The sequence below is a fragment of the Chelmon rostratus genome, chromosome 21 (assembly GCF_017976325.1).
Source record: "Chelmon rostratus isolate fCheRos1 chromosome 21, fCheRos1.pri, whole genome shotgun sequence".
In the NCBI taxonomy this organism is placed as follows: domain Eukaryota; kingdom Metazoa; phylum Chordata; class Actinopteri; order Chaetodontiformes; family Chaetodontidae; genus Chelmon; species Chelmon rostratus.
This window is the reverse complement of record NC_055678.1, coordinates 17476595-17502241: the sequence shown is the minus strand read 5'-3', so window position 1 is coordinate 17502241 and position 25647 is coordinate 17476595. Positions and strand designations below refer to the sequence as shown.

Below are 25647 nucleotides of genomic sequence, written 5' to 3'. Positions count from 1 at the left end.
TGTTTTTTGGTTTCAAATGAGCGGTCTATTATTCTGTCTGTTGTCACCGTAAGGACTGCTACTGTCAGTACGAATTATGGTGTTGTTTTGACATTTGTAACAACAACAGTGTGAATTGAGGGACGTTTTGAAGAACCGTTACAGCAAAATACAACTTCATTTCCCAGGATACATAGCGCAATCACTAGCGAGCTTCTTCCAAAGAGAGACTGGAAAGGCAGGGGTCCCACTCTGGGTTTAATTTTCAGGCACTGAATAATCTTACACGAACTTTGTGTTAACTTGTGATTACTTGGAGCAAGTCAACCGCACCGATTTGTGTCTGGTGGATTATTGGTTGTCCGCCACTGTCACATTTAATTTATAAAAACAACTTTTCTCCAGCGACAACATTAGCCGACCGGAAGACGTGTTTGTTGTTATCGTCGGGTGCAACCTCCGTTCAATAGACAATCTTTGTAAGCGCCGCCGCTATTTGCTGCGGGTGAGCAGCCGGCAGCGAGTGTGGACCTTAGCTAACAATTTAGCCTGAATATGACCTGAGCAAAGTACCACAGACTTGTCCGCTCAGTTCACCTGACCAGGTACAGTAAGTTTGGTCGGAGTTGGTGTACCGTATTTATTTAAAATGACTGTTAACATGGGCAGGTTGAAGGTAGCTAAAGGCAGCTAGCAGTTAGCTAACGTTAAAGCATGACAAAATGTAGCTAAATGGACGAATGTTATATAGTATGATTCAGTCGGTCATCGTGAACGATTTTAGTGTGGCCATTTGTTTAATTCTTTTGTCTCAGTTCGACAAAAGCGATATCTTTTGTGTACTGATAAAAGCAAAGTACCACATTATACAAATACAAGATATTTTTGTCTCAGCACTTGCATGTATGTTCTGGGTGTGACACACACAGTGTCTAATCCAAACTACAGGAGTGGGTGATATAATCTGAGGGACAAATGATCACCGAGGAGGGATTTTATTTTAATTTCACTCAATTAGAACTGTAGGTTCAAAACATTGCCTCCCTTGAATGTAATCTGGCCTGTTACAAGGGAAAAAACAAAGATAAGGTTATAGCAGGGTTGCAGTGACCCTTAAAGAAATGAAAACAAGAGGATTTTGGTTGAACAAACACCATTATAAAATCACAAAAAATGATATGTCCTATAATAATATGATAAAATAATCTACATAATGCCCAAACAACCATAACCCTGGACACTTACTCACATCACTATATCAATATGAAGTCAGTTTGTCTGCCTTCCACACAGCTGTAGAACATTGATTTTTACTGTTTTGCATTTCTCAGTATCCTGAGTGTTCTGAGGGGAACGCAGATTACCTTAAACACTATAGTGACAGATTTACCTTGTGTGCAAACCACCGTCTCTACGGAAGCCCAGAAAGGCCATGCTTACAATATTAAAAAAAAAAAAAAGCCAGTTGATTGTTTCGTTAGCGCTGTTATTTGAGATAACGAGATAATTAACCCATTGTCAGAGAAATCATGAGGTTGTTTCCTCTTTTTACTTTACAATGTTTATCAGAGATCAGGAGTGCCATTCCTGCAGGCATAGACGACGTTTTGGCAACTGTAGTAACTGATTAAAATGTCGGATCGAGGAGGACCAGTTATTGAACAACACATCACCTTCAATCAAGGTCCAACTTAGGCAGGAATCGCATTGAGGCTTTCTGGTAGAGACAGGCTAACATCCAGATTAGTCCTTGTCATTTAAAAGGAAGACCAGCCTGGCTTCACAGACGAGGGCACTTCAGTCATCTCATTATCTCGAGAAATCTGCCTTTTGTTCTCCTCGAGATAACGAGATAAATTAACCTGCTGTCATGAGAAAAGGAGCTTTGTTGTCTCGAGATAACGAAAAAAATTAACTTGTGATCTTGAGATAACGGCAAAGCAATTATGAGTATGGCTGTTCTGGGCTTCTGTAGTTTATGCAGAATGTACAGTAAGTGAGTACAGTGTGTCTAATCAGCCAAGTTTGAGGAATTTATAATCACAGAAAGAAAGTGCAGTAGACAGTAGATGTGTTGTTAAACTGTTAATGCACATGTATGATGATTAATCGGTTAACATCTATGAATAGGATCTGAGAAATGGTAACAGATATGGATTGTAGTACCAGACAAATGGCTTCTGTTTTAATGATGATCATGTTGAACCAGCCTCAAGTTGAGTCTGTCTAAAAGTTCAAAGCAGCAGACACATCTTCCTCCTCTTCGACTTGAGACTGAGGCAGCAGGATGAAGTAAAGCTTATTATGGTGAGACACACGGGCAGTCGTCTTCCTCTCCTCTAAAACCAGATTTAGGGCAGCGGGTTTCCATAGAGACAGCGGCGCCCTGCTGAGTGCCACTCTCTCATGTTCTTACTGTCTCTGCCGGGTACAGAACATGGAAATGAATATTGCACCTTTAAAGGTCCCGTTGAAAACACCTTTAGTGTTTAAATTTTAACTAAACCATCATTCTGTTAATCGATTACTCAGTCAACAGAAAATGAACCAGCAACAACTCGGCTAATTATTCGTTTAACACACTTTTCAAGCGAATTTGTCAAAAAAAAAAAAAAATGAACTGATTGCCGCTGCTCACATGTGAGGATCTGTTTCTTTTCTTTGTTTTCTGTGATAGAAACTGAATATGTTGACTGTTGGTCGGACAAAACAAGCATTTTCAATGTGCCTTGTGTTCATTTTTGAAAATACATAGACTGAATGATTAATTGAGAATATAGCTGTAAGATCTGCTGATAATGAAAATAATCATTAGTTACACCCTCATAATCAGAACTGTACCAGATTATTTAAACGTAGTGAGTCTGAATTGTGACCTGTCTCATACTTTAATTTTGTCCTACTGTAGAGCTGCGACGATTAATCAGTTAATTGCAGAATAAGCAGAAAATGATAACCGATAAATCTTTGTCAGTTATTATTAAGCAAAAAAGCCAGACGTTATCAGGGATTCGCTTCTGAAATGTGAGGATTTTCTTTTTTTGTCATACATGATAGTGATGTGAATATATTTGGATTTTGGACTGGGAGTTATTCACTGTTTTCTAACTTTTATTGACAAATTGAACTATTAATTATTTGAGAAAATCATTTGCAGATGAATCGTTTATGAAAGAAATCATCACCCAAACCATGACTCTTTTGTTTTTTTGGCATTTTCAACATTTTATCCATTTTTTTCCTGGCAATAATTGGCTTTCCACACATTTGTGTAATTATACTGATGTTACAGAATTAAGGTGGTCATGATTTATTAATGTTGCACCTTTTAATGAAGACAGAATGTCATCATGACCGACTTTGACAGATGTGACATGTGCCACATTTGCAGTCTTAGACCACGTATTGCATTATTGTATGTGTGTGCAATGAATGTGCAAAGCAATGATATTGAACAAAGTTTGCAGCGAGTCATCATGTACAGTCAAATAGCGGCTGATGGCAAAGAAAGAGGGCAGATTGTTTCCAGGCCTACTGTTACTGTCTGCTAAAGGTCCTGCATTAGCATCTCTCATTATTAATGCCATGCTATTTTGGAGAACCTGAACAAGCCTTATCTGTGAAACCAATACTCACTTTCATGAAATGATGCCCTGGATCAGGTAGCCACTTTATTTCCTTCTTAAGACATTCATCCCTTTGCATTTCCCTCTTATAGGGTTACCACTCTGCATCTCCCTGCAAGTTTCTAAGAGGCTTTTGGCCTGGAGATCTGGATTTGCTGTGAATTATTAAAAAAGAAGTTAATTTGCAGGAGCTGATGGGCGGAGCTTATTACCTGATAGCCCCTGTGCTTGTTTTTTTTTTTTGTTTGACGAACATGTGTCACACAGAAGATGCCGAACTTGAATGATTAGCGCTTTCTAGGAAAGGAAGCTCTGTTTAGCTGTGGCGGTCCCTCTTGCTGCCTCTGCTCTTGTGTCTCGGCTCCCTGGTCCTTCCATTAATTCACTTCTCAGATGCGCCAGGGGCTGCCACAACTCTGACCTCCTCGGGGAAGCAGAGACGAGCATGGAAAGCTCAGCGGTCATCAGGCTACGCTACGAAGAGCTGCTGTTTTACGCAGCCTGCGTTTGTAACTGTTGGTGCGTGTGTCTGTGTGTCTGTGTGTGTCTGGAAGGCAGGGCGTGCAGGAGAGGGGGTGGCGGTGGTATGCGTATGGGCAGCAGCTGGAGGTGGCAGCTCTCCCGGGCCATGCGACTGGCGCTGCGCTGGTGCCGGCTGTGCCACCCGGCCAGAGGAAGCCGCGGCGGGGGGACCAAGCCGTGGGTCGGCGGCAGGTTTTTGGAGCTGTGGAGCTACAGCAAGCTGCTGCTCAAGTCACTGTACTTCAACAGCCTCAGCAACTCGGACACTCTGCTGGACTGCGTGTTCGAACCCGTCTACTGGATTGTGGACAATGTGACCCGCTGGTTTGGAGTGGTGAGTTGTTTGATTTCTATTCTGGATGAATCTAACCTCCTCGCCTCCAAATGTTCCTCCTCACTCTCTCTTGTCCCTCTCAGGTGTTCGTCTGTCTGGTCATACTTCTCACGACCTCGGTCGTCATCATCGTCTATCTGTTCGTCCTACCCACAATCCTCAGCACTTACCCCGTGCACTGGATTGTCTGGCACCTCTGCTGCGGCCACTGGCTTCTAGTCATGGTGGTTTTCCACTACTACAAGGCTACCACCACCTCCCCAGGACACCCACCCAAGGTACCAAAGTCCTTGTTTGCATGGTTGTCTTCTGTGGCACGTCAGCTCTCCACAAGATAAAAAGCCTCCTCAAAAACTTTGTGATTTAAACAAAAAAGAAGATTTTCTTGTTTTGCTTTGGTACTATTTTGTCGCAATTATATTATTGGTGTTTTTGTTGATTTTTTAAATTTTTGTTTTTGTGTTTATTTTAGGGCAAAGTTCATATTCCCTCAGTGTCTGTCTGTAAGAAATGCATCACTCCAAAACCAGCCAGGACGCACCACTGCAGCATCTGCAACATGTAAGACAACTGAACAGCAATCTTCATGTAGAGTTTGTCATTTTTTAGTCTGTTTGATCCTTCATGGTGAACTGTCTGTGTTACATTAAAGGTGCATTTTGAAGATGGACCACCACTGCCGTATCCTTCTAACAAGCAGCACATAAAAAACCTCCAGAAGAGAATGCATGAAGAAGCAGATTTTTACTTTGCTTGCTTTTTATGCTTTTTCAAGTGTTCTTTCCATTCCCCACTTGGTACAAATTGAACTGAACATTTTTTCAGCCTGGTTGAACAACTGCGTGGGCCATTTTAACCACCGCTACTTCTTCTCCTTCTGCCTGTACATGACGCTGGGCTGCATCTACTGCAGCATCAGCAGCAGGAACTTGTTTCTGGAGGCCTACAGTGCTGTTGAGGTGAGGCTGGATGAACTGTGGAGCTTTTCTTTAACCTCTGGGCCGCTGTCATACCCATAAACCTCATAAGTTAGATGTCTGTCTTCTCATTGGCAAACAAACTGTGTTTAGTGACAGCAGCTTTAGAAAGTCTACCTGAGCCCATGTAGTAATCTCCTTTATACAATCATAGGGATGCACGATAACTGTTTTTTAAAACCGATACCAATAACCAATAACTTTCAGCTCCTAAAGGCTGATACTGATAACCGATAACACACATATAGCTAACATCATGACATCATTACCACAAACAAAACCAAAAACAGCGGCGCACTGTGAGAGGCGGTTGCTACGTGTTTACGTTCAGAGCCTCTGCGCAGTGACAGAAGCTGTATGCTTATATGCTTTCCAAACTCTGTCAAAGCGGTGGTTATGTTTCAGGTGGCTGACCAGGTTTGAAGTATTAAAGCTTGAGCAATTTCTCCCTCCTCGTGGAACTCGCTTGGAACATTTGTTACGATTAAACGGCGAACAGTCTTCTTCGGAAACTTTGAAGAAGTCTGAACTCTGTTTTCATAAGCACGCTGTGCTGCATGCTGCATTCAAGGTGTAACGTACATTCCCCCATCCCCTCGTTTGGTAGTCGTTCTTTCGGTCGGCCTTTTTAAGTTCATGTTTCTATTCCTTATGTGTAACATGTGTAAAAATGCTGCGAATGTTAATTCAAGTCAGCAACTACCAAAATTATGGCCGAGTTATCAAGTTGTGTTCTGGCTTGAGGAGGTATTCTTGATTTTTCCCAGTGAGAAAGACTTTTTCTGATTATGCCAACGTCACATGAACGCAGCATTCACTGCAGGCCATTCGGGTCTCATAGTGGTTGCCGTGATGACAAAAACACATATGTTATCGGGGCTGTTCGTCATGATATCGGACTTATCGGATTGATGTCATAATTTCCTGTTATCGGCCCGATAACTATCGTGCACCCCTATACATACAATCATGTGTTCACAAAGTGGTGAAGCTCGCTCCATCCTCGCTTGTGAACCACTGAGCCTTTCTAGGATGCTCCTTTCATACCCAAACATGATACTATCACCTGTTACCACTCAACCTGTTTACCTGTGGAATGATCCAAACAGGTGTTTTTGGAGCGTTCCACATCTTTCACAGTCTTTTGTGGCTCCAGGCCCAACTTGTTTGAAACATATTGCTGCATCAAATTCAGAATAAGCAGATATTTACAAAAATCAATGAAGCTGATGAGGTCAGACATTAAATATATTGTCTTTTTTTAAACATATTATCACATTCTGTTTTATTTATGTTTTCAGTCAGGATTGTAGATCAGTTTGCTCTTTTCATGAGGTTCTTACAGGTGTTGGTAAGAGGACGAGTAGAGACTTTCCACTTTTGTTGAGGAGCTGTGATGAAAAGTTTCGGGGGGTGGCACCTGCCAGATGGCCGTAAGAAGGCAGAAGTCGAGCTCAGATGGCAAATGACAAGTGAAACAGGAGACATGAAAAGGATCTTTGCTCTCTGCTCTCATATTTATCTGACCCAGGATGGTCTCATCTCGAAGGTGATTGTGCAGCAGCTGGTAAACAAACAACTCGAGGCTTCGGGTACCGCACCCAAAGATCACTTAACCGGGAACAGGATCCAGCATGTTAGACGTGTAACTTACCCATATTGTAAGTGGCCTTTTGGTCCTGAGCCAAAGTGACCTCAGAAGCAGCGAGCGAAAACATCCTCGGATTAGACCTGAAAGTGAAATATACTGTGTACATCTGACACCAGTATGAATTCTGTCTCCTTCAGAGTTACTATCAGACCCCTCCTCCAACCGACATCTCAAGAGAGACCACCGCTCACAAGAGCATCATCTTCCTCTGGGTGCTGACCAGGTACGGAGCACTTCAGCACGTTTATTCCAGCTGTTAAAATCTCAGATAAAGGTTGGAAATGTCGGGCAGACAGGTCAGGTTGTGATGTGTCCCCCCTGCAGCTCGGTGGCAGTGGCTCTGGGAGGTCTCACCCTGTGGCATGTCCTACTCATCAGCAGAGGAGAGACCAGCGTGGAGCGCCACATCAACCGCAAAGAGACCAAAAGACTACGGGAGAAGGGCAAGGTACATACACTTGTGTGTGTGGTTAATAATGAACCAGTGTTGGCTTTGTTCAGCACACTGAGCAGAGCACTCACGCTCACATAACATCATTAACTCTGCAAGTGTTCAGTGCAGATTGCAGCTTTGAAGAAGTTTTCTCTCTTCTCACGCAGGTGTTCAGAAATCCATATCATCACGGCAAAATGAACAACTGGAAGCTGCTGTTAGGTGTTGAAAACAGGAGGTGAGTCCAGCGGCCCTGTTTCCTAAACGGTGCCTGTAAAGATGGTCGAATCATTAAAAACGTCATTCTGCAGTGGTGAAAGCAAGCGCAGCTCAACACCACAGCAAGCACTCGCTGAGCAGCTGCTTTTTCAGAAATACAGTACGTGAGCCACTGCCAAACAATCCCACGTTGCTCAATAAAGAAGTCAGTCAATAATAATGGCAACTGATGGGTGAATGATTGATGAAGCGCTAACAGCAAAGACAGATTCTGTTTCTTTACAGTAGAAGCCAAACTTTCACCCGCTGATGTGCGGCTGCAGCAGTAGGAAGCATTTGGCAGTCTGAATCCAGGCCCCAATGGCCGCCTCCACCACTACCAATAAAATCTGCTATAAATGATGAGATTATTACAGAATGTCAATACATTAAAGGGCTATTGATTATAAAATGCAGACCATAATTTAAGGATTATAACTATAAATGCGCAAACAATCTTTAACCAAACCAGACTACATGTTAAAAAAGTTCTTTTTAGCCACAATTCAGGATATCTGTTCTTCTGTTCCTCAGTCACTGGTTGACGCGGGTCCTCTTGCCATCCAGCCATCTTCCAAACGGAGACGGCATCATGTGGGACTGCACCTTCACCAGAAGAGACCCCATGGCCATCTGATCTCCACCCTTTTGCCCCGAACCATACCAAAAAGTTGCACCTGCATTTACACTACGAGCAGCGTGACAGGTGTCGCCCCAGCCGAGCAGCGAGGGGCAGAACGAGCGGAGAAGCTCCCACTTCATCTGCTTTGGTCTGCTCCGGCGATCACTCGACAAGGAAAAAGAAGCTTTGGAGCTACAATCAAAGACATTTTTCTGCGTTGGTATTTGCTGCTGGAAGTGGGAACCACATGGATACAACCACTAGTGATTCGTCTTCTTAGGAAAAGCTATCATGTTCCACCTCGACTTCGCCACCAGCCGACTTCACCCTGCAGCTGCAGCACTGTTGATCAAAATAATTCAGAAACGGTGCTGCTGGTCAGCATCGTTGTCAAGACCAAACCTCTCTCTCCTTTGTCCCAGCCATTTGTAAAGACTTGACAAAGACTTTTTGTGTCCTGGAATAAACTCTTAAAGCCTCTTGTGATAGGTGTGTAAGATGAAAGGATGGACAGGGAAGGCAGTTACAGCATCTTAAATGTGCTATGTGCTGCATTTCTAAACATCAACACAACACATTGTAAGCATCAGTGTTAGTGGTCGCCCCCTTCTTAATTCAGTTGAATTGTCAATGCTTTGAAATTAAGACTACATTTCCCAGAAGCTGCTTGCTTCTTTACCCAAGTGGAGTTTTCTGTCTCTACCCAAAGCGGTAAATGTGACAGTATTTGTTTTCCATTCGGCTTTCACTATTTCCACCAGCAACTTTACAACTTTATCCTATTCAGCATCATCTCCTGTACAGCACTGTGTTCTTTATCCGTGCAGTCAAGAAGCTCATTTCCCTCCAAATCTGACCTGCTGGCTGATGACATGAAACGCAGATTGACAGTCTACTCAGGTTTCATTGTAATGTCTCCGTGCTGGCAACAGCTGTGGTCAGAGGCAATCTCAGGAACACCTTGAAAGAATTTCTTACATTTTTGGCACAAACGTCCCTTTGGACTTATGAACTGATAAGATTTTGAAGGTCAAAGGTCACTGTGACCACACAAAACAGGTTTTTGACCACACTCAAGAATTCATACACTAATTATGACAAAATGTCACACAAAGTAGATTGTCATCACTGATGACGTTTCATATCCAAAAGGTCAAAGGTCAGCTTCACTGTGACACCATAACTCAGGAACGGAGGCCACATTGTGACCATATTTCACACTCGGTCAGATACTGAATTGGTGACACTGATGTTGAAACTGTACTGATTGTAGAGATCTACTGTGCAGCCTGACTGAAGCTGTTTGTGAAGCTTCCACTTTTTTTCAGAGTTTAGCTTCTTAGCAGCGACATCCATATTTGAAGCATTGTCCTCCTCCACAGGCTCATTGGTTCTGATGATATTGAGCTTCAGGTCATGTTGTTGCACCATGTGATGAAGCTCTCTGTCAGTCCTCTGTTCTCCTCTGGAAAAATAGTCTCCAAGTGAAGACAGCAGGTTCCTGAGAACCTGAGAATCCATTTCAACTAACACTAATACCTTTTATCTAATTGCTTCACTGCATGTTAGTGTGGACAGACATGGATGTAAACTGCAACTATACTGGTGGGTGGAGGGATACAACCATGAGGTGGTAATTCCAGGTTTAATGTGGCACATTGGTGAGGAAATGCAAAACATAGCACTATGAGTAACAGCTGCCGTATTGATCCCTGAGTCCATGCTTAGTCTGAGATCTGAGCCTAAACCTCGCCTGCTTCTTGAAGAGGTCTTGTAGTTTTCATTGTGTTTTAACTATAATAACTGTCTGTGTCTTGAGCTGAAGACAAATCCAAGTGTTTCTTCATGTGAGGAAGGAAAGTCATGAGATGATTTCATTTTTGTGTTTTAAGGTTTACTACTCTGCAATATTTGATTGATCACTGCTCTGAACTCAGAGTTTAATTCACTTGTCTTAAATTTCTGACTTGAATCTTTTCCTTGCTGGTCAGTTTTAAAGAAAGAAAACCTCCAACATAGAATCCAGTTGTGTGCCTTGTTTGGTTGTTCGCCCTTTAAAACGAGGCACTTTAAATACATGAATCAGGCACTGTCAAATGTGATCCCAGATTTCTAATTCTCACCCCAACATGTTCAGACTCAATAACTTAATAATAGATACATCTGTAGTTGCCATAGAAACATGACGAACAGCTGTGATATCATTTGTAACCAATGGGAGCTGTGCTCCAGTTTGATTCATTGTGTCTTTTTTAAATAAAATACTTGTTTGATATGAAGTGTTTTCATGCTCATGGCGCGATATTTAACGTCGTACAAATGACATTAACGCTTTGTGTGTAATTACAAAGAGTTTTAATGACATGTTAAGTTAGACATTTTAAATATTGTCTTTTTCCTTGGCATAAGTTGCTGTGAGGTTCAAAGTCAGCCAACCTTACTGAAATGACTCAAAGGTGATATAGCTTCAGTACTTGTTCAAATATTACGAGAATACATAGAAGATGTTTGACATATTCTTCTCATAACTTACAATCTCACTTCAATGTACATTAACGTCAACATAGATATTCGTTATGCAATAAAATTTCACTCATGTCAGTGGAGGCGTGATACATGTAGAGGTGCTTGATTTATGTCACCCTGTGAGCATCCGGAGGACGATTGGCACATACACATTTTCCCAGGTCTCAACAACCCCACCCGGCTGACTCACCAGTGTGACAGGAATCAAACGCACCATCTGTTAAGACATTACTGCTCAGTTACACATTCGTCCAGACGAGAAGATAAAAGGCTGTCAGTGCCTGCTGGGTTCAGTGCTGCTCTCATTTGGCTTCAAGTACACATTTTATATGCAGTGGAGATCTTTGATGTGTCCGGCAGCCTAAATGCTCAAAATGGTCAAAGTTCTGAAGAAAAAAAATGAAGAGAAGAGAGCAAAAATGTTGCCATCATCGTTCAGGAGATCATTGCAGTGACTTTCCATTGAACTTACAAGCTGTGGTTTCCTTCTCTCTGCCTTTAGGAGCTAACTTTCATACCAGATCCAAACAACTTTGATTAGACTTTCAGAAATCTTGTAAAAATGTCTCAATTCTTCAATTATTTTGATGGTTAACTGAAAAATCAGCTGATAAGTTATTTATAAAGTAACTGTGCTAAACATTTCAAAGCAGTTTTTTTTTTTTTAGAATTCAACAACATACGTGAAGCGCGTTACATATCAAAGGGATAATTCAGGTGTTTTGAAGGGGGAATGTCCAGAGTCAGTGGATTACCTACAGTAGATGGCGATCAGCACAGCTCTAGTTTGGAGAAGCAGGCAGTAGCTTGCACAGTGCTGCCCAATGGACAATGTACGTGTACGCCATATTGTGAATATGTTTATCCATTTACTTTGCCATATTCTTACGCATGCAGATCTGCTGGGTGTCATCAGTTTATGGCAGAGAAGACAAATACAAATGCTGTTCACAGTGGAGACAAAGGGTCGATTTAGAAGAACCTGAATGAGCCAAGAGGCATTTCTTTAACGGTTGTTTGGAAAGTGTTTCATTGATTTGGAGCTATTTAACACTATATTACCTGATGGTACAGCTTACACTTGAACTGATATTGATTGGATGAAGCATGTTTTGCTGCTAACACCATCCACAGCAGTACACTAGCTTAGCTTCAGGAGGCTGTACTCCTGCCTGCTGCTCCACACTGGCGGCATGCTGCCTGTAGCTAATACACCGACTACTGATAAGGTACAACCCCACTTCAACGCTCTCGACTATTCATTTAAACAAACTGATCGTTTTTAGTCTTTTAACTTAGACATAGCTCCGCAGTCAGTCCATATCCTCTTATTTGTGCGTTCCTCAAGATACAGAGTTACAATGAAAACATTTCAGTAAAAACAGAGACGAGGTGAAGGGCGGAGGGATTGTGGTGTGAAGAACTGGTGGAGGGGGGAGCTGCTGTGTGGACTGCACAGCTTTCATCCTTTGTACCTGGTCCTGTGCTCTGGACCATTTGTATTCTTCCATGTTTTGGGAAGACGGGAGACTTGGGTTGTGTTTGAGGAGCAGAATCACCTTCCACCAGGACTTCCCAGCAGAAACCTGTGAGGAAAATAAAGACACCTCGTGGTGAGGAGCAGACTATAAATACACAGCGGAGTAACTGCTGCCTTTTAATGTTCCATCAGCCTCCGGGAGAAAGACGACAACCTTTATTTTTGTTCTTTGTTTAGGGGGAGCGTCTATGGGAAATATTTGAAAGAATACATTTGCCTATTTCCTAATGCCTCTTTCTGTCTCTCTCTCCTTGTGTATGTCTGCTCTGTTGACTTTCTTCATCAGCAGCATGTTGAATAAAGTCGCCAAAAAACACAACTCGCGGTTTGGATTTTTTCACCTGCGATTCCGCGTTCATGAGAGCAGGTGAGCCGCGTGTGGAGGAGGCTTGTTTTTCATCACGCGGCCTTTCAAAACAACGTGGTACCGACTGACATCGACACTGACCAGCTGCACTCACAAGCTTTTAGAAAACAATGGCGTACGTAGGCCTGCATTAAACAGGACAGGCTGCACCAGAGTCAGTGTATTTACAGGAGGACAGATAACAGAGAGTGTCTCTCTGTGTGTTTCTCTGCAGAGCAGAGCTGCCATTAACAAATAAATTGCTAACATGGGTCACCAAATACACTTTGGTGGGCGTTAATATATCTGGGCAGCCTGCCCGAGTAAAGTCTGTGTGGGAAACAGTGAGATCAGAGAAGCCATCGACATTATGCCTTTTCAAATGTATTTCAGATTGGTTTTCTCAGCATGTCGCTGAAGCACGGCTCTTACCACTCTCCTCGTGCCTGAACCGCCTCGCTCCTCACCAGCCTCTTCCTGTCGTCCAGGGGCCGGGCCAGAGCTCGCAGCACTCGGGCCCGAAACGGCAACACCTGAAACAGTGAGAAATGGCGTGTGGGAAAGTTGTAGATGAACAGATGTGCGGTGACAGGAATGTTAAATGGCACAAGTTACTGCACACAGGCAGCTGTATTTGGATGAGCTGTAGTTTATGAAAGTCAGTGCAACAGAACCGGAGTCTGAAGATTCTCCTCCAGTGTCCATTAAAATAGTAATACAGTGATCATTTCAACAAATGGGTCAAATCACGTGGACGAGGGTGAGCACTTTTTTCTACTGCAGCCACATTTCATAATAATATTCTTATGAGAAACCATAACTTGCAGCTTTAAACTGCTCCAACAATCTACACACCAGAGGGAAGAGGTTCTTCTTCAGTCCACACTGTCAATATATAAAAAACCCAAATGGAAGAAGCCTCATTTGCTCGATGGAACTGTACGAAAATTAAGGGCTGGAACATTTTCCTCAAACCATCTGAGGTTCTCCTGTAAAAGCTTATTTTCACTTGAGTGACCAAGAACAGACTCTACATGTGAGAGTTTTAGCAAAACGTGTAAAACATTTTTACCTCATGTACGGGGAAGTGGGAAACAGCATGGATGCACCGCAATGAGGAGATCCTTACGTTCTGCAAGAACACACAAAATACTGGTTAGCGTTCTGGCTAATTAACAAGTCCATGCTATCCGATGAGCAGCTTCATCTGACTCATTCTGACACAGTATGGTCCAGCTGTGAAGACGAGCAGTATGGCACCCTGGGGCAGCAGGAATGAGCTGGTTCATGTCTTTCCTTTTTTCTGAATCTGAATGTAAATTCTTAGGGCGCACATGCATTTCTAACCGCTTTATAGAGTAATGCCCTAACATAACTGAGAATATTCTATTTTCTTTATCCTACAGAGAAGGGTCAGTGCAGAAAACCCTCTCAGGTGTGGCATCTCACTAACCATGACTGGACTGGAGGTGAGGGCCAGCAGCCTGCTGACCAAAGCCTCTAGCTGCTGTATGAGTGCTGCTGGTGGGTCGATGAGGACGGGCTCCAGACAGGACAGGGTGGACAGCTGGACGCCCTGGTCAGGGCACGACAAGGCCTCCAACAGCAGAGACAGGAGCTGGGCAGGGACAAAAAGCTTCACATTACTGCTGCCCATTCGACTTCCAGGGTTATAAAGAACTGGCAGGTTACAGTCGTTTAAGTACGTTTGCTCTTAACTCACCGCGGGTAGCTCAGTGACTTGAACCTGCTTGGGCAGTTTGTTGACTATGTTAGACAGAGCCTTCAGGTAGTTGGGCTTCTTCTCTGAAGAGACAATAAAGTTAATCTAGCACATAAAAACTCAGATCAGAGAAAACGCAATGCTCTTCATCTAAAGGTGATCTGTTCTCGTTTGGAAATTTTTATTTTTTTGTCTATTAAATGTTTACATTTTTGAGCAGAAGTAAGCATCTATGGCAGCTTGCAACCATATGTAGGCCTGAGAGACACTGATCTTTTAAACAATGGACATGGATGATGTTAACTGACATATTCTACAACTGTTGAACTAAATATAAACTTTAGACTCTATATATGTGCAGAAAAAGCCTGAGACCTCCATCACACAGTAGAACAGATATAAAGGTTGGACTTCCTTCTTTATATATTCAAATATTACACTCCAGGAATCTACAGTCCCTTTTACGATATCAGACAGTGGTTTTAACTGAATTAAGTTGATTTCTTATCACCAATCTACACAGCAGTGGCGACTACCTTGCGGCGCAGCGTTGAAGCCCTGGACCAACTTGGCTGAATTCTCGCTGAAGAAGCGCTGGCGGTACATGATGCGAACATCGGCGTGGCAGTCACGGTTCAGGACGTCGGCGGAGTCACTCATCAGCAGCGAGAAGCCGTCTGCTGCCATCGGACCCAGGTCGGCATTGTCGAGCAGAGAGAAGAGCTTCGACAATACACAGTTAGGAAAATGTCAACCAAACGTTTTGCTAAAGTCCAGTTTCTCTTGGTACATGAAAGCTGTGAAGTTTAAATAGAAAGAATGAAATTCTTTGAAAAAATGTATTTAATAAAGTAGATATTATAGCTACATGTGTTGACCTGCAGAAATGATTGTGTGTGTTCATGGTTTCACCTTGTCAGTCAGTGCTGTGGACAGAGGGTGGTATCTGAGAAGCAGAGCCTTGGCAACCTGGAGAAAAGAGCAACTTCATTGCACAAGCAGCTTCTTATATAAACATATAGGTTTAATGATTTATTACTCAACTTGATATATTCACTGACCCCTGAGAGTAAAATATTCTGCCAGCAAACTAACGATGCAAACAGTCACACATTAAAAACACTCTTACCCAGATCATGAGGGTGAAAGCCTGAGTGCGTAAAGATGAAGACGCAGAGTCCAGCTCACTGCACACTCTCTTCATCGTGCTCTGAATCAGGCCGTCAAGAGAATCGCCTGAAGAACAAACCAAACATCACAGTGAGGCTCTCAGATTTGGAACGAAAACCAGGAGGAGAGCGCGGAGACGCAAACTGACCCTGTGGTCTCTTATTAACTAGGCCAGCGAAGCACTTTGCGGCCGAGGTGTACGACAGCGGGTGGCTGCAGGAGCAGCTCATCTCCTCCAGCTGTGACAGCAGGTCATCCATCTGAGGCACCTCCACCTGGATGACAATACACAGCACTCAAAATACATCCTCAGGAGGAGAAACAGCTATGGTCTGTAGTAAAAGAAGAAATAAGTGTTAAAGTGGAGACTCACACTGCGAGGTAAGGAACACACACATCCCATGAGCAGGCAAACCATCTGGGACTGGCTCCACGAGTCGTCCTGCTGCTTCTGGGGAAATATTACGTCTCAATAAACAAAATTTTCAACTAACTATGATGTTAAAAGTGCTGCAAATCCAGAGATCATCAACTGCTAAATTAGGACCGGAAAATATAAATGAAACAAGGTATAAAGACGATAATTCTGCAATATGATCAAGCATTTTTCAAATCAAATGATGTGTTTTACAGTAATCGCTCATAAACCCATGTACATACACACCTTGAGCAGCTGGATGTGTGAAGGGAAGGAGTTGTCGGGCAAAAAGGAAACATCACCGTTCAGGAAGAGAGATACAGCCCTCGAAGCCGTCTGTGCCGCCAACCTGATGGCATGAAACACCCAAAAGGAAACCATACAAACCTCATGAAAAATCAGAGAGACTGACTACATAAGAAAGGTGAGAAACAGACAGGAAGTGGTGGCATATCTAGTTTTGTTTCAAGCAGCTTGGTAGCAACTGAATTCAGTGCTTCAACTACAGCTGTAAGAACAATGGAAACAAGATGCATGTGGTCATGAGGTGGATTATGTTCACCTAATTTGAAAACTTTAATTCCACCTGACCCGGCTTAGCACGCCTTTACATTCAGGTGAGTTAGGATGAGTTCAGATCTATACAAACACATAGATATCAGTAACACAAAAAAAAGAGAAAGCAGAGAGAGAGCAAAGCAAGCAACAAATGAGAGTTTGTACTGACGTGGGCTGAAGCCTGGAGCAGGAAGTACTGATGACAGGGACCATAGCAGACAGGACCACCTCCTCCAGAAGAGGACTACGATGACCAGATGACCCCTCACCTACAAAACATCAACACGAATTCCAGCTAAAATAATTCAGAAAAGTAATCAAAAAGTAACATTATCAGTGGTTACGGTAGAAGTTGTGCAGTGTGTGGCTTTGGTGAAAGGTAAAAGAGGAGGTTATTATCATTTCAGTGGAGGAGCAGCTCACCCTGCACTGCCGCCTGCAGGGCCAGACACAGCAGGCGCGGGATGATGATGTTATGGAAGCATCGCCCCGCCTCCTCGGTGTCCCGAACCTGTTCTGCTATTCTCTGGAGGCTGCGACACGCTAACACCGCCTCCTCCACAGAGAAACCAACACTACCTGAAACAAGCACAAACCAAGAAATTACAGCCGTGTTCATCTGAAACTTTTTTTTTTCGCTTCTTATTTATTTCTTTAGCCTGTACAAGCGAGGCAATTCATGCACAACAACACACATGCATGCATCAATAACTAATGCACGTCATTTGACACAAGTGCACTGCAGCTGGGAGATCTGAAGCGTCAGCTAGCAGCACTGACACATTGCAGCATCTGATGGGTAATGTTGCTGTATTTTGTATTTCACAGATTATTCGGACACTGTTCTTATTTGCTCCATACAGCTCTTAAAGCGTGCTTTGCAAATCTCGATGAATGTCCGTTTATTTTGGACCGTCAACCTCCACCAATCAGGTAAGAAAAAAAAAAGAATTATACCAGCAGTCAGAAAACCATCTGTGCAGACAGATTACCTGTGTGTGCTGAGCTGAGGACCTCCAGGAGGACAGGTGTGCTCTCCTGGACAACGCTGGGTTGGATGGACACCGCAGCCAGAGCGGACAAACACCGCTGCCGCACTGCATGATGGGACTGCTGCTCAGAAGCTTCTCTGTTGCCGTCCTGATCCATGGACTCTGAGCAGAGGAGAGGAAAAAGGTTTGTAAGGTTTATTCATGGCGTGCCGCTCTGCTGACCTGATGTTCAACTGTAAAACCAAGAAAAACATGAGTGGAAGGGGGTGCACACTTAATATTTGACATTTTGAAACTAATGTAGGTTTGTACAGATTTCCTTTTACTTAAAAACTGTCTCAAAAAATACTAAATAAAGCATGGAAAAGTCCAATGGGTGCATGGCTTAATACAAATATTAGAATCTGTTTAGTGTTTTCACATGTGTTTCACTTACCAGAGAACATCTCCTCCTTTAGTCTTGGGATCAGTTTAGTGATAAAGGCTGCTGGGTGCAACTCCGCTAAGGCTCCGGCACACTCCGCCACAGCAAGACTGGAGGCGGAAACAAAGACACACGATTCATGTTTGTCAAAAAGAGAAAGAAAGAAAAGCATAACAACTGCATGTGTGCATGTTTTTAAGGGATGAACAAAGAAGCAGCAATACAGGAATTAAAAGGATGCCAGGGGAGACGTGAGACAGATGGAGGCGTGTTCAACGTGAGCTGACCTGACTCTGTCGTCCTCCTCCGTCAGCAACAGTCTGGTAAGGTGATCCACAGCCAGCTCAATGTCAGAGTCCAACAGCAGACCTGAGACACACAGTGTGTTGGTAATGTCTGAAACGGTGCTGAATTTCTGCCTAAATCTGACTGTGCTGCTCAGCTGTGAGCGTCAGAGTTCGTCTCACCCGTTTGCTGAGCCAGTGAGGTGAGCACAGAGGTGGCTGTGATCTGCAGACTGGCATTGCTCTCTGCCAGAGCTGAAAACACCATGGTGCACAGAGACGGGCGGAAGGCTAAAAACACACTCTCCTCTGGTAGTGTGGAGGGACAAAGGAACAGAAACAGAGGAGTTAATATCTGGGGTTTCTGTCTTCAGTCTCCACGGTTGTGTACAAGCCTTAACAGTTACAGTATTTAGAATTTTTTTTAAACACAGGTAATCCATTTAAAAGATCTTTTATGCCAAACTATAAGCAACAACACACACAAACACATGTTAAAGTACATCTGGAAAACTCAAGAGCAATTACACACAGTGAGATATGAATTCTCCTCATTGAATGAGATGTTTTAGCTTGACTAAGTTCAAACACACTCACACACTCAACACTCAGCAGTACCAGTAGCAGCGTGACATGAAACAAGCGAGCTGTGACACGTGTGACTCGTAGATTTTATCAGGGTCCACAATACAACAGCAATAATTCAATAATGTTTTTGGTAACCTTTCAAAACATTTTATCATAAGGAAATTATTACAGCAAAATAGCATAACAGATTCAAATTTGACACAAATGTACAATCTGTAATATAATCTGAAGATTTGTGTCATTATTTATTGCAGCTGTAAGACAAGGATGTCAAACAGGAGCAGTCTGGGGTGAGACAACAATAAACAGTAGTTACCGTTCTCTGAAGACCGGCAGCTTTTCACTGACTGGATGAATCGCTGCACCACCTCCAGTAACGTTCGTCTGTGGGAACACTGCATGAAGAGGAAAAAGATGTTTAAGTCACTGATATCATCACACACACTATCAACCTATAACTATATAACCTGAACAAACCTCTTGTGTTTACCTGCGTTCTGCTGCTGTACTGCTCGATGAGAGAGGGCATGACAGTGGCTGTTATGATGTGGCTCGCCCTGCTGGAGGCGCTGCAGGCGGCCTGCAGCAGCTTGGCACTGGGCCACACCAGCTTCAGGTCCGGCTCACACAGGTGATGTTTGCAGTCTGAAAGACATTGCATTGAGTTAACAATAAAAAACAAAAAGCAAAATAGAAAAAAAACCAAGACATGGATGGTCATGGTTTTGACTATTCCAGCCTAAAATATTCATAGTGGTATTGGCTAATATTAGTCAAAGCCCAGCGTCTATATTACAATTTAGTCATGAATGCATTCTGAGGTATTGAGAGATTTTAAATGATGGTACTTCTGATCACTTGACCTAAATAAAAAAGTCTTCACTGGTTGAGAGTTTCACTAACTCAAACTGCACTTTGGCAGGAAACTAGGCATCATCTGAGGGGAAACTGTGTCGCTGTCTGATACGCTGTTGACATGACATGTTGAGTTCACAAGCACTGAACAGTCACTGTGGCTTCACAGCAATAAACCCTCGCATGACCACAGCTCTGACACATAAGAAATGATTTCACAACGTTTCACCTTTGAGAACGAGATCCAGGAAGGTGCAGAGGGAGTCTTCAGAGTCAGAGTTGAGGACTGAGCGAGACAGACAGGAAGTGAGTGCGGTGAGAGCAGCGAGGCCAGCAGACTCAATCTTCTCACTTGATGTCTGAAACACCTGCAGTGAAACAACCAGCGGAGAACAGTTTTCATTTGTTTGTTTGTCAGATTCATTAAGAGGCAGTTGCATCACCATTAAAATTAACAGTTTGTTAGCGTTGGTCTAAATGATTTGGAGGAATGGAAACTGTGATTGATTAAATTTCAAAATGAGGACTTTCTCTCTTCCCTCACGTTGTTTTTCTTGGCTTTCCGAGCAAGAGAAACTGCAGTTGTTCCTTTCTCCCTATAGCGCACTGTGTTTAGGGTCATTTCCTTTCAATTCTCTCAGTAACTCACTGATTCTCACTTTTGATGAACCATCAGTTCTATTGTTTGAGGATTAAGACTTACACTTCCATGTGTCTTATTATTAGAACCCCGATTCCTAAAAAGTTGGGATGCAGTGTCAAATGTAAATAAACAGAATGCCGTCATCTGCAAACAAACTGTGTTTACTGACTACAGTTTCACAAAGTGTTCCTGAGCCCATGCAGTAACATCCTTTATACAATCATGTGTTCACAATGTGGTGAAGCTCGCTCCATCCTTGCATGTGAGCGACTGAGCCTTTCCAGGATGCTCCTTTAATACCCAATCATGATACTATCAGCTGTTACCAATCAACCTGTTTACCTGTGGAATGATCCAAACAGGTGTTTTTGGAGCGTTCCACAACTTTTCAACTTGTCTTCATGCTGTATTTAATTGAGATTAAAAAATATCACATTCTGTTTAATTTATGTTTTATACAGCATCCCATCTTTTTCAGAGTCAGGATTTTATTATTGGTTTGGTTGTTGCAGCTGGACAAAAGACACACTGATAAACTCTGCAGAGTTGGCCGACGTGAAAGCAGAGAAAGCTTCTTGTTTTTAAAGGTGGAGTGACAGCAGAATGTCATCTCCACAAATCCACACTTAAAAATCTTGAAATATTTCCTTACAAAGCTTAGACACCATATAAACACATTAAAACCTCCAAGTACCATCACTGTTTCTGTATAAATGTATCTCAAAACAAACCTCTCTGCGCAGTGACGCCCACAGTCCCTCGAGGAACTCTGCCAAGTCTTTATGTTCATATTGTGACACACAAGCAGTCTGAAAGACATCAAGAGTGGTGAGGAGAAACCAGCAACACCAAGCATCACCTTCATAAGCTCAACATCAGCCCCCCCCACACTTAAGCCGCTCAGCAACTCCACTGTGCTTATAATGAGTGACAGTGTTGCTTAAGGGAATGCCAACTGGATATCATCTACATTTACATCTGAGACTATGAGCTTACAAATTCCCAGTCCCATGTTTAACTACCTGACCCGACAGAGTCATATATGCTTGGAAGTACATTTTAGAAAACAGTCGAGAGCAATTGAGATTCCTCACCAGAGTCTGCAGCGAGTCCAGCTTTGCACTCTGAACATCTGAGTCCAGCTTCTCAATGATGAGAGGTAACAGGAACTGTAGCACAACATACACTATCTTTAGGCCCTCATAAAAAAATGACCAAAAAGCAAAATGTAGACGCAAGTTGATAGTCATACCTCAGCAAACTGTGACGTCCCAGTCAGGACGTCCCTCAGCATCTGGATGAGCTCCTCTTTGGTGATGCCGTGGGGGTCATTGGGAGGCTGGAGTGGGTGGAAGGGTGGAGTGTATGGGTGGATGAGGTAGAGGCAAAAGAAAAGACAGAGGTCAGCAATCATAAATGCACTGCCACATGTTCACAGATGTAATGAGTAGATCACCAATATGAGGCTTTGCAGGTTAGTCAAAGTCAACATTAGTCAGCAGTCAGTCAAGCACTGATGCAAGTTTAAGATGCAGCATGTGATCTGACCATCTTAATAAGTGCTGATGGTTCACTTCAAATTTGCATTTTGGTTGGATTTGAACATATAAGATTTTGTCTACTGCCATATTTCGGGCCATACTTTACGTCCAAAAGACAAAATGTCGAAAGATAATGTCAAAGCTGATTTCATTGTTGTCGGGTAAGATTATGTTCCTGAACCTTATGTCACACAAAACCATATATAACCACTCATATAAGAAGCATTGTGGAAATGTGCTGGTTTGCTCCAGAGAGTCGACAAACAATCACAGAGCTGTGATCCTCTGTGACGTAGAGATGGGAAATGTGCGTGAGCAGCAGAAGAGACAGCTGCTGTGTTATTGTTTTCCACACAGCCCCCCCTGCGGTCACAGGAAGTCTGTGATGACATTTTTGTCTGATACCCTCTCTGCTTTCGTCAGTTCTCAGGCAGAAGCAGCTGGGTAAACAGATACTTACGGGGGTGAAGTCGATGGGGAAATAGCAGGACGTCACCTCGAACAGCTCCTCTGTGAATTTACCTGAGACGGCAGACAGGAAATTAACGGCAGGCTAAACAGAGTCAAGCTTCAACTTTTTTTATTTGCAAAATTCAAAAAAGGTCAGACATGGACAGAGAACGCAGAGAAAGATGCTGCACGTGTGTGTGCACCTGCAAGTGCTCTCACCTAGATCGTAACCTCGGTGGATGATGTTCTTGGCAACCTGGAAGGCTAACAGGAGGTTGCGAGGATCCCTCTCTCCATCCATCGATTGGACAAAACCAAAGACAAAGTCTGCCCCCAAACCCTTCAGTTCTGTGGAAGAGTCAAAGAGGACAGCCGGCATTTTTACCTCTCTCTAAAAATCTGAGGAAGGCATTAAAGTGTAGGGTGTTGGGTGTAGGCTACAACTGTGTTGAAAATGCCACACTTCTATTTGCATCCTTCTCATTATGTCTATGCAAAATTATTCAACTGCCAAACAAAGCACAAGGTGTGACAATTCCTGTATTACACGGCTGGTAACAGTCTAACCGTCCTGAGGTAACCATGATGACCACAGTGAATAGTCAGCCAACTGCTGCTGACATTTCTGACTCTCAAAACTCACTCTGCACTGAATCGCCTATATCTTCAACACAGAACCTTATTTTGTTATTCTATTAACTGTGAGTCAGACTCAAACCAGCTGTCACTTACCGGCTTCTCTGGTCTCCATGAGGTTGATGAGCATGTTGTAGACACAGGCTCTCTCTGCCAGCATCAACGACTGGAGACAAATAAACAGAGCCTATGAGCCATTTACCCACACTGCCCCGATTTAAGAGCAATTTTGATGAGTCAAGCTGACCTGAAAAGCATACTCGAGGAAAGAGGAAGTGCTTCTTAAACACGGAGGAACAAGAACAACATCTTTACACACTCTCAGAATTGTGGTCAAGTATTAGTGAGTTTGCATATATCAGGATTCAAGAGATACTTCAATGCTCATTCACTGAGCACACAACGGTTGTATATTCTTATTTGAATATGAGACTTGTAGGGTGACTCATTCATAGTTTTTTCTGTTGATCAGTTGTCTTTGTTCCTCACAAATAAACTAAACAATACGATTTAGTGCAATTGTATACCTATTGGGTTAAATCCACGGTTGTATTTATCCCCCAAACAAAATACTCAGTGTCCTTTCTCAATAACACACTTCCTCAGGTGTACGTAAGATAAAATCTTGTTGCCACAACTTTAATATCTTAATTATATTTATTATAACAGTGTGGAGTCTCACCTGAACATGAACATCCTGGAACAAAGACCTCAGCATGGACACAGCCGAGCCAGGAGGCAACACTGTACATTTTGTCTGGAAAATGAAGCATAAACACACACAATGTGCACGTTGGTCTCCACCATCATATCTGGAACCTCTCAAAATGACTCCAAAAACCAGCAAAGCAGAAGCTAACTTGCAAACTGAGCAGTCAATGTTTCAGATGTTGTTGTCAATGAAAATCTATCACAGGAAGACACTCACCAGCGCTCTGAGCCCCTGTAAAACAGGCGGCGTGATGACATAATGGTCCTTTAGACGGTTTTCATAGAAGGCAATGAGCACTTCCACTGTGGAGAACAGAGATGGGGACACATGCTGACGAAACATCACTCTTTACAGGACTTTCTACAAGATATAAGAGAAGATGCGCACCTTCTCTCTCCGTGAGACCCCCATAGCACTCCTGTAAAACTTCAGAGAGAAGCTGGACTCCTCTGGCTCGGGTGTGAGGCTGAGAGCTGGTCAGACTCAGTCTTCAACAGGGGAGGACATGGAAAATGTTAATTATAACGAAATATTAATATGAGAGTGACTCTAGCTGGGTTTTACTGATGCCTTTAAATTAAATTAATTACCATTCATGAGACGGACCACTCACCTGTTGGGCTAGGTGATATTGGCAAAAAAAAAAAATACATATCTGGACATTTTTGAACCTGTTTCTGTATCTTCATAATTTCCACCACCTCCCTTGTTTAACACGTACCAAAACCAAAATAAGTAAAGAAAATAGTACAGTACTAAATAAATTATTGCTGTGAAGATTAGTAAAAAAACTGACATCTTACCCCAGTGCTTCGATTAGCTGCAGTATTGTAAACTGTCCATCTTTGACACCTGAACAGAGAGCCAAGTTCAGTGAATTGTAGCTAAGGTAACTTCAACTACGACAACTACAAACACACACAGAAAGCAGACGTAAAAACACATGCGGCTAACTGAGTTATCTCTAGTAGTTAACTACAGATTAAGCAGCATCATCGGCGGGTTCAAAGCTTTAGAGTTCATTGACAGGATGCTCTCACTCGGAGATAAACACAGCAGCTAGCAGTCGGCGTGCTGTGAGACCACACTGGGCTAGCATCAAAATTCACATTGCTGGTCGAATGACAGTACAATAAAACGCTTCGGATACATTCAGTTTGTGCTGGTATCGTGATAAAAGGATCGGAACTGTGTCACAGCGTAGTGTTTCTATATTCTAAGGTCGCCACACAACACAGGATGTTGTGGCGCTAAGTTAGCTAGTTAACCATCATGCCGTGTTGCGCATCCTTGAAGCGGCAGCTGAGCAGTCTCAATAGCGTTTTTTTCGCAACGAGCTGTTCTGGAAAGGTGTTGAGGAAAGACATGACAAAGGCTTACCTGTTGCTGTGTCTTTGGCCTTGCTGTCCTGTAGTCCCGAGACATATTCTTCCACCAGAGACAGCAGCAACGCACTGTCCGCAGCCATCGTGTCCCTGTAACTGAACTGAGTCCACGCATGCGCGAAAAGTTAGAAACGAAAAAGTGACTGATTTTACAGAAACTTTTATAAAATTGGACCTTTAACGAACAATACTGGGTTGAATTGGTGCCACGTAGGTTACGTGTATGCAACTTGACATCTAAATGTTTGCTGAATGCTTTGCAAAAAACACATTTAGTTTTTGGTGCTGCCTTCAGGTGCAGCCCGAATTCCAATACGCTGTAAAAAGTACAACCTCGGAAAAGTGGAATCGTGTCTCCCTGTTCACTGAGGCACAGTGTGCTTTTGTATTGTTAACAATTCCAAATGAATTACTACGAGTATCATTGAAGATAACATTCTCAAAACAAGAAGCA

The 25647-nt window shown here is 43.0% G+C and overlaps 2 protein-coding genes across 5 annotated transcripts; one reads left to right on the top strand and one right to left on the bottom strand.

Annotated features, from left to right (window-relative positions):
- The first annotated feature begins 464 nt into the window (after positions 1-464).
- Positions 465-10681, top strand: zdhhc16b (zinc finger DHHC-type palmitoyltransferase 16b). 2 transcript variants are annotated; one of them, XM_041963460.1, is made up of 10 exons: positions 465-584; positions 4160-4461; positions 4545-4739; positions 4934-5022; positions 5114-5142; positions 5287-5420; positions 7227-7312; positions 7414-7537; positions 7690-7760; positions 8315-10681. In XM_041963460.1, exons 2-10 carry the CDS (start codon positions 4192-4194, stop codon positions 8415-8417), a joined length of 1101 nt encoding a protein of 366 aa, XP_041819394.1. In that variant the 5' UTR covers positions 465-584; positions 4160-4191; the 3' UTR covers positions 8418-10681. The 2 variants fall into 2 exon arrangements, with proteins under 2 accessions (XP_041819394.1, XP_041819395.1); XM_041963461.1 differs by having other exon boundaries at positions 469-584; positions 4164-4461.
- Positions 10682-10740: 59 nt separating this feature from the next.
- Positions 10741-25276, bottom strand: mms19 (MMS19 homolog, cytosolic iron-sulfur assembly component). Of its 3 annotated transcripts, XR_006007903.1 has the most exons (32): positions 25189-25276; positions 24612-24660; positions 24196-24296; positions 24025-24110; positions 23779-23853; positions 23193-23262; positions 22680-22808; positions 22471-22532; positions 21722-21808; positions 21564-21638; positions 21201-21278; positions 20056-20194; positions 19462-19616; positions 19288-19366; positions 18567-18692; positions 18387-18468; positions 18112-18209; positions 17676-17837; positions 17107-17262; positions 16853-16952; positions 16372-16474; positions 16081-16158; positions 15856-15982; positions 15667-15773; positions 15450-15506; positions 15074-15260; positions 14538-14620; positions 14268-14432; positions 13887-13946; positions 13247-13347; positions 12404-12514; positions 10741-11314 (listed from the first exon to the last, which is right to left on the bottom strand). XR_006007903.1 is itself a non-coding variant. In XM_041963458.1 (31 exons), the coding sequence occupies exons 1-31, from the start codon at positions 25274-25276 to the stop codon at positions 12484-12486; spliced, it is 3096 nt and encodes a 1031-aa protein (XP_041819392.1). In that variant the 3' UTR covers positions 10741-12483. The 3 variants fall into 3 exon arrangements, 2 of the variants coding, with proteins under 2 accessions (XP_041819392.1, XP_041819393.1); XM_041963458.1 differs by having other exon boundaries at positions 10741-12514; XM_041963459.1 differs by having other exon boundaries at positions 10741-12514; positions 16081-16155.
- Between the last annotated feature and the right edge of the window lie 371 nt (positions 25277-25647).

Bases quoted from the DNA above. Each gene is read 5' to 3' on its own strand.
- zdhhc16b (XM_041963460.1), top strand. From the start codon at position 4,192: ATGCGTATGGGCAGCAGCTGGAGGTGGCAGCTCTCCCGGGCCATGCGA. The intron at 4,462-4,544 runs GTGAGTTGTTTG...TGTCCCTCTCAG, and splicing joins TGACCCGCTGGTTTGGAGTG to GTGTTCGTCTGTCTGGTCAT. The intron at 5,143-5,286 runs GTATCCTTCTAA...ACATTTTTTCAG, and splicing joins GAAGATGGACCACCACTGCC to CCTGGTTGAACAACTGCGTG.
- mms19 (XM_041963458.1), bottom strand. From the start codon at position 25,276: ATGGCTGCGGACAGTGCGTTGCTGCTGTCTCTGGTGGAAGAATATGTC. The intron at 17,263-17,675 runs GTAATCTGTCTG...TGCTTGTTTCAG, and splicing joins CCTCAGCTCAGCACACACAG to GTAGTGTTGGTTTCTCTGTG. The intron at 14,621-15,073 runs GTAGTCGCCACT...TTGTCTCTTCAG, and splicing joins CTTCAACGCTGCGCCGCAAG to AGAAGAAGCCCAACTACCTG.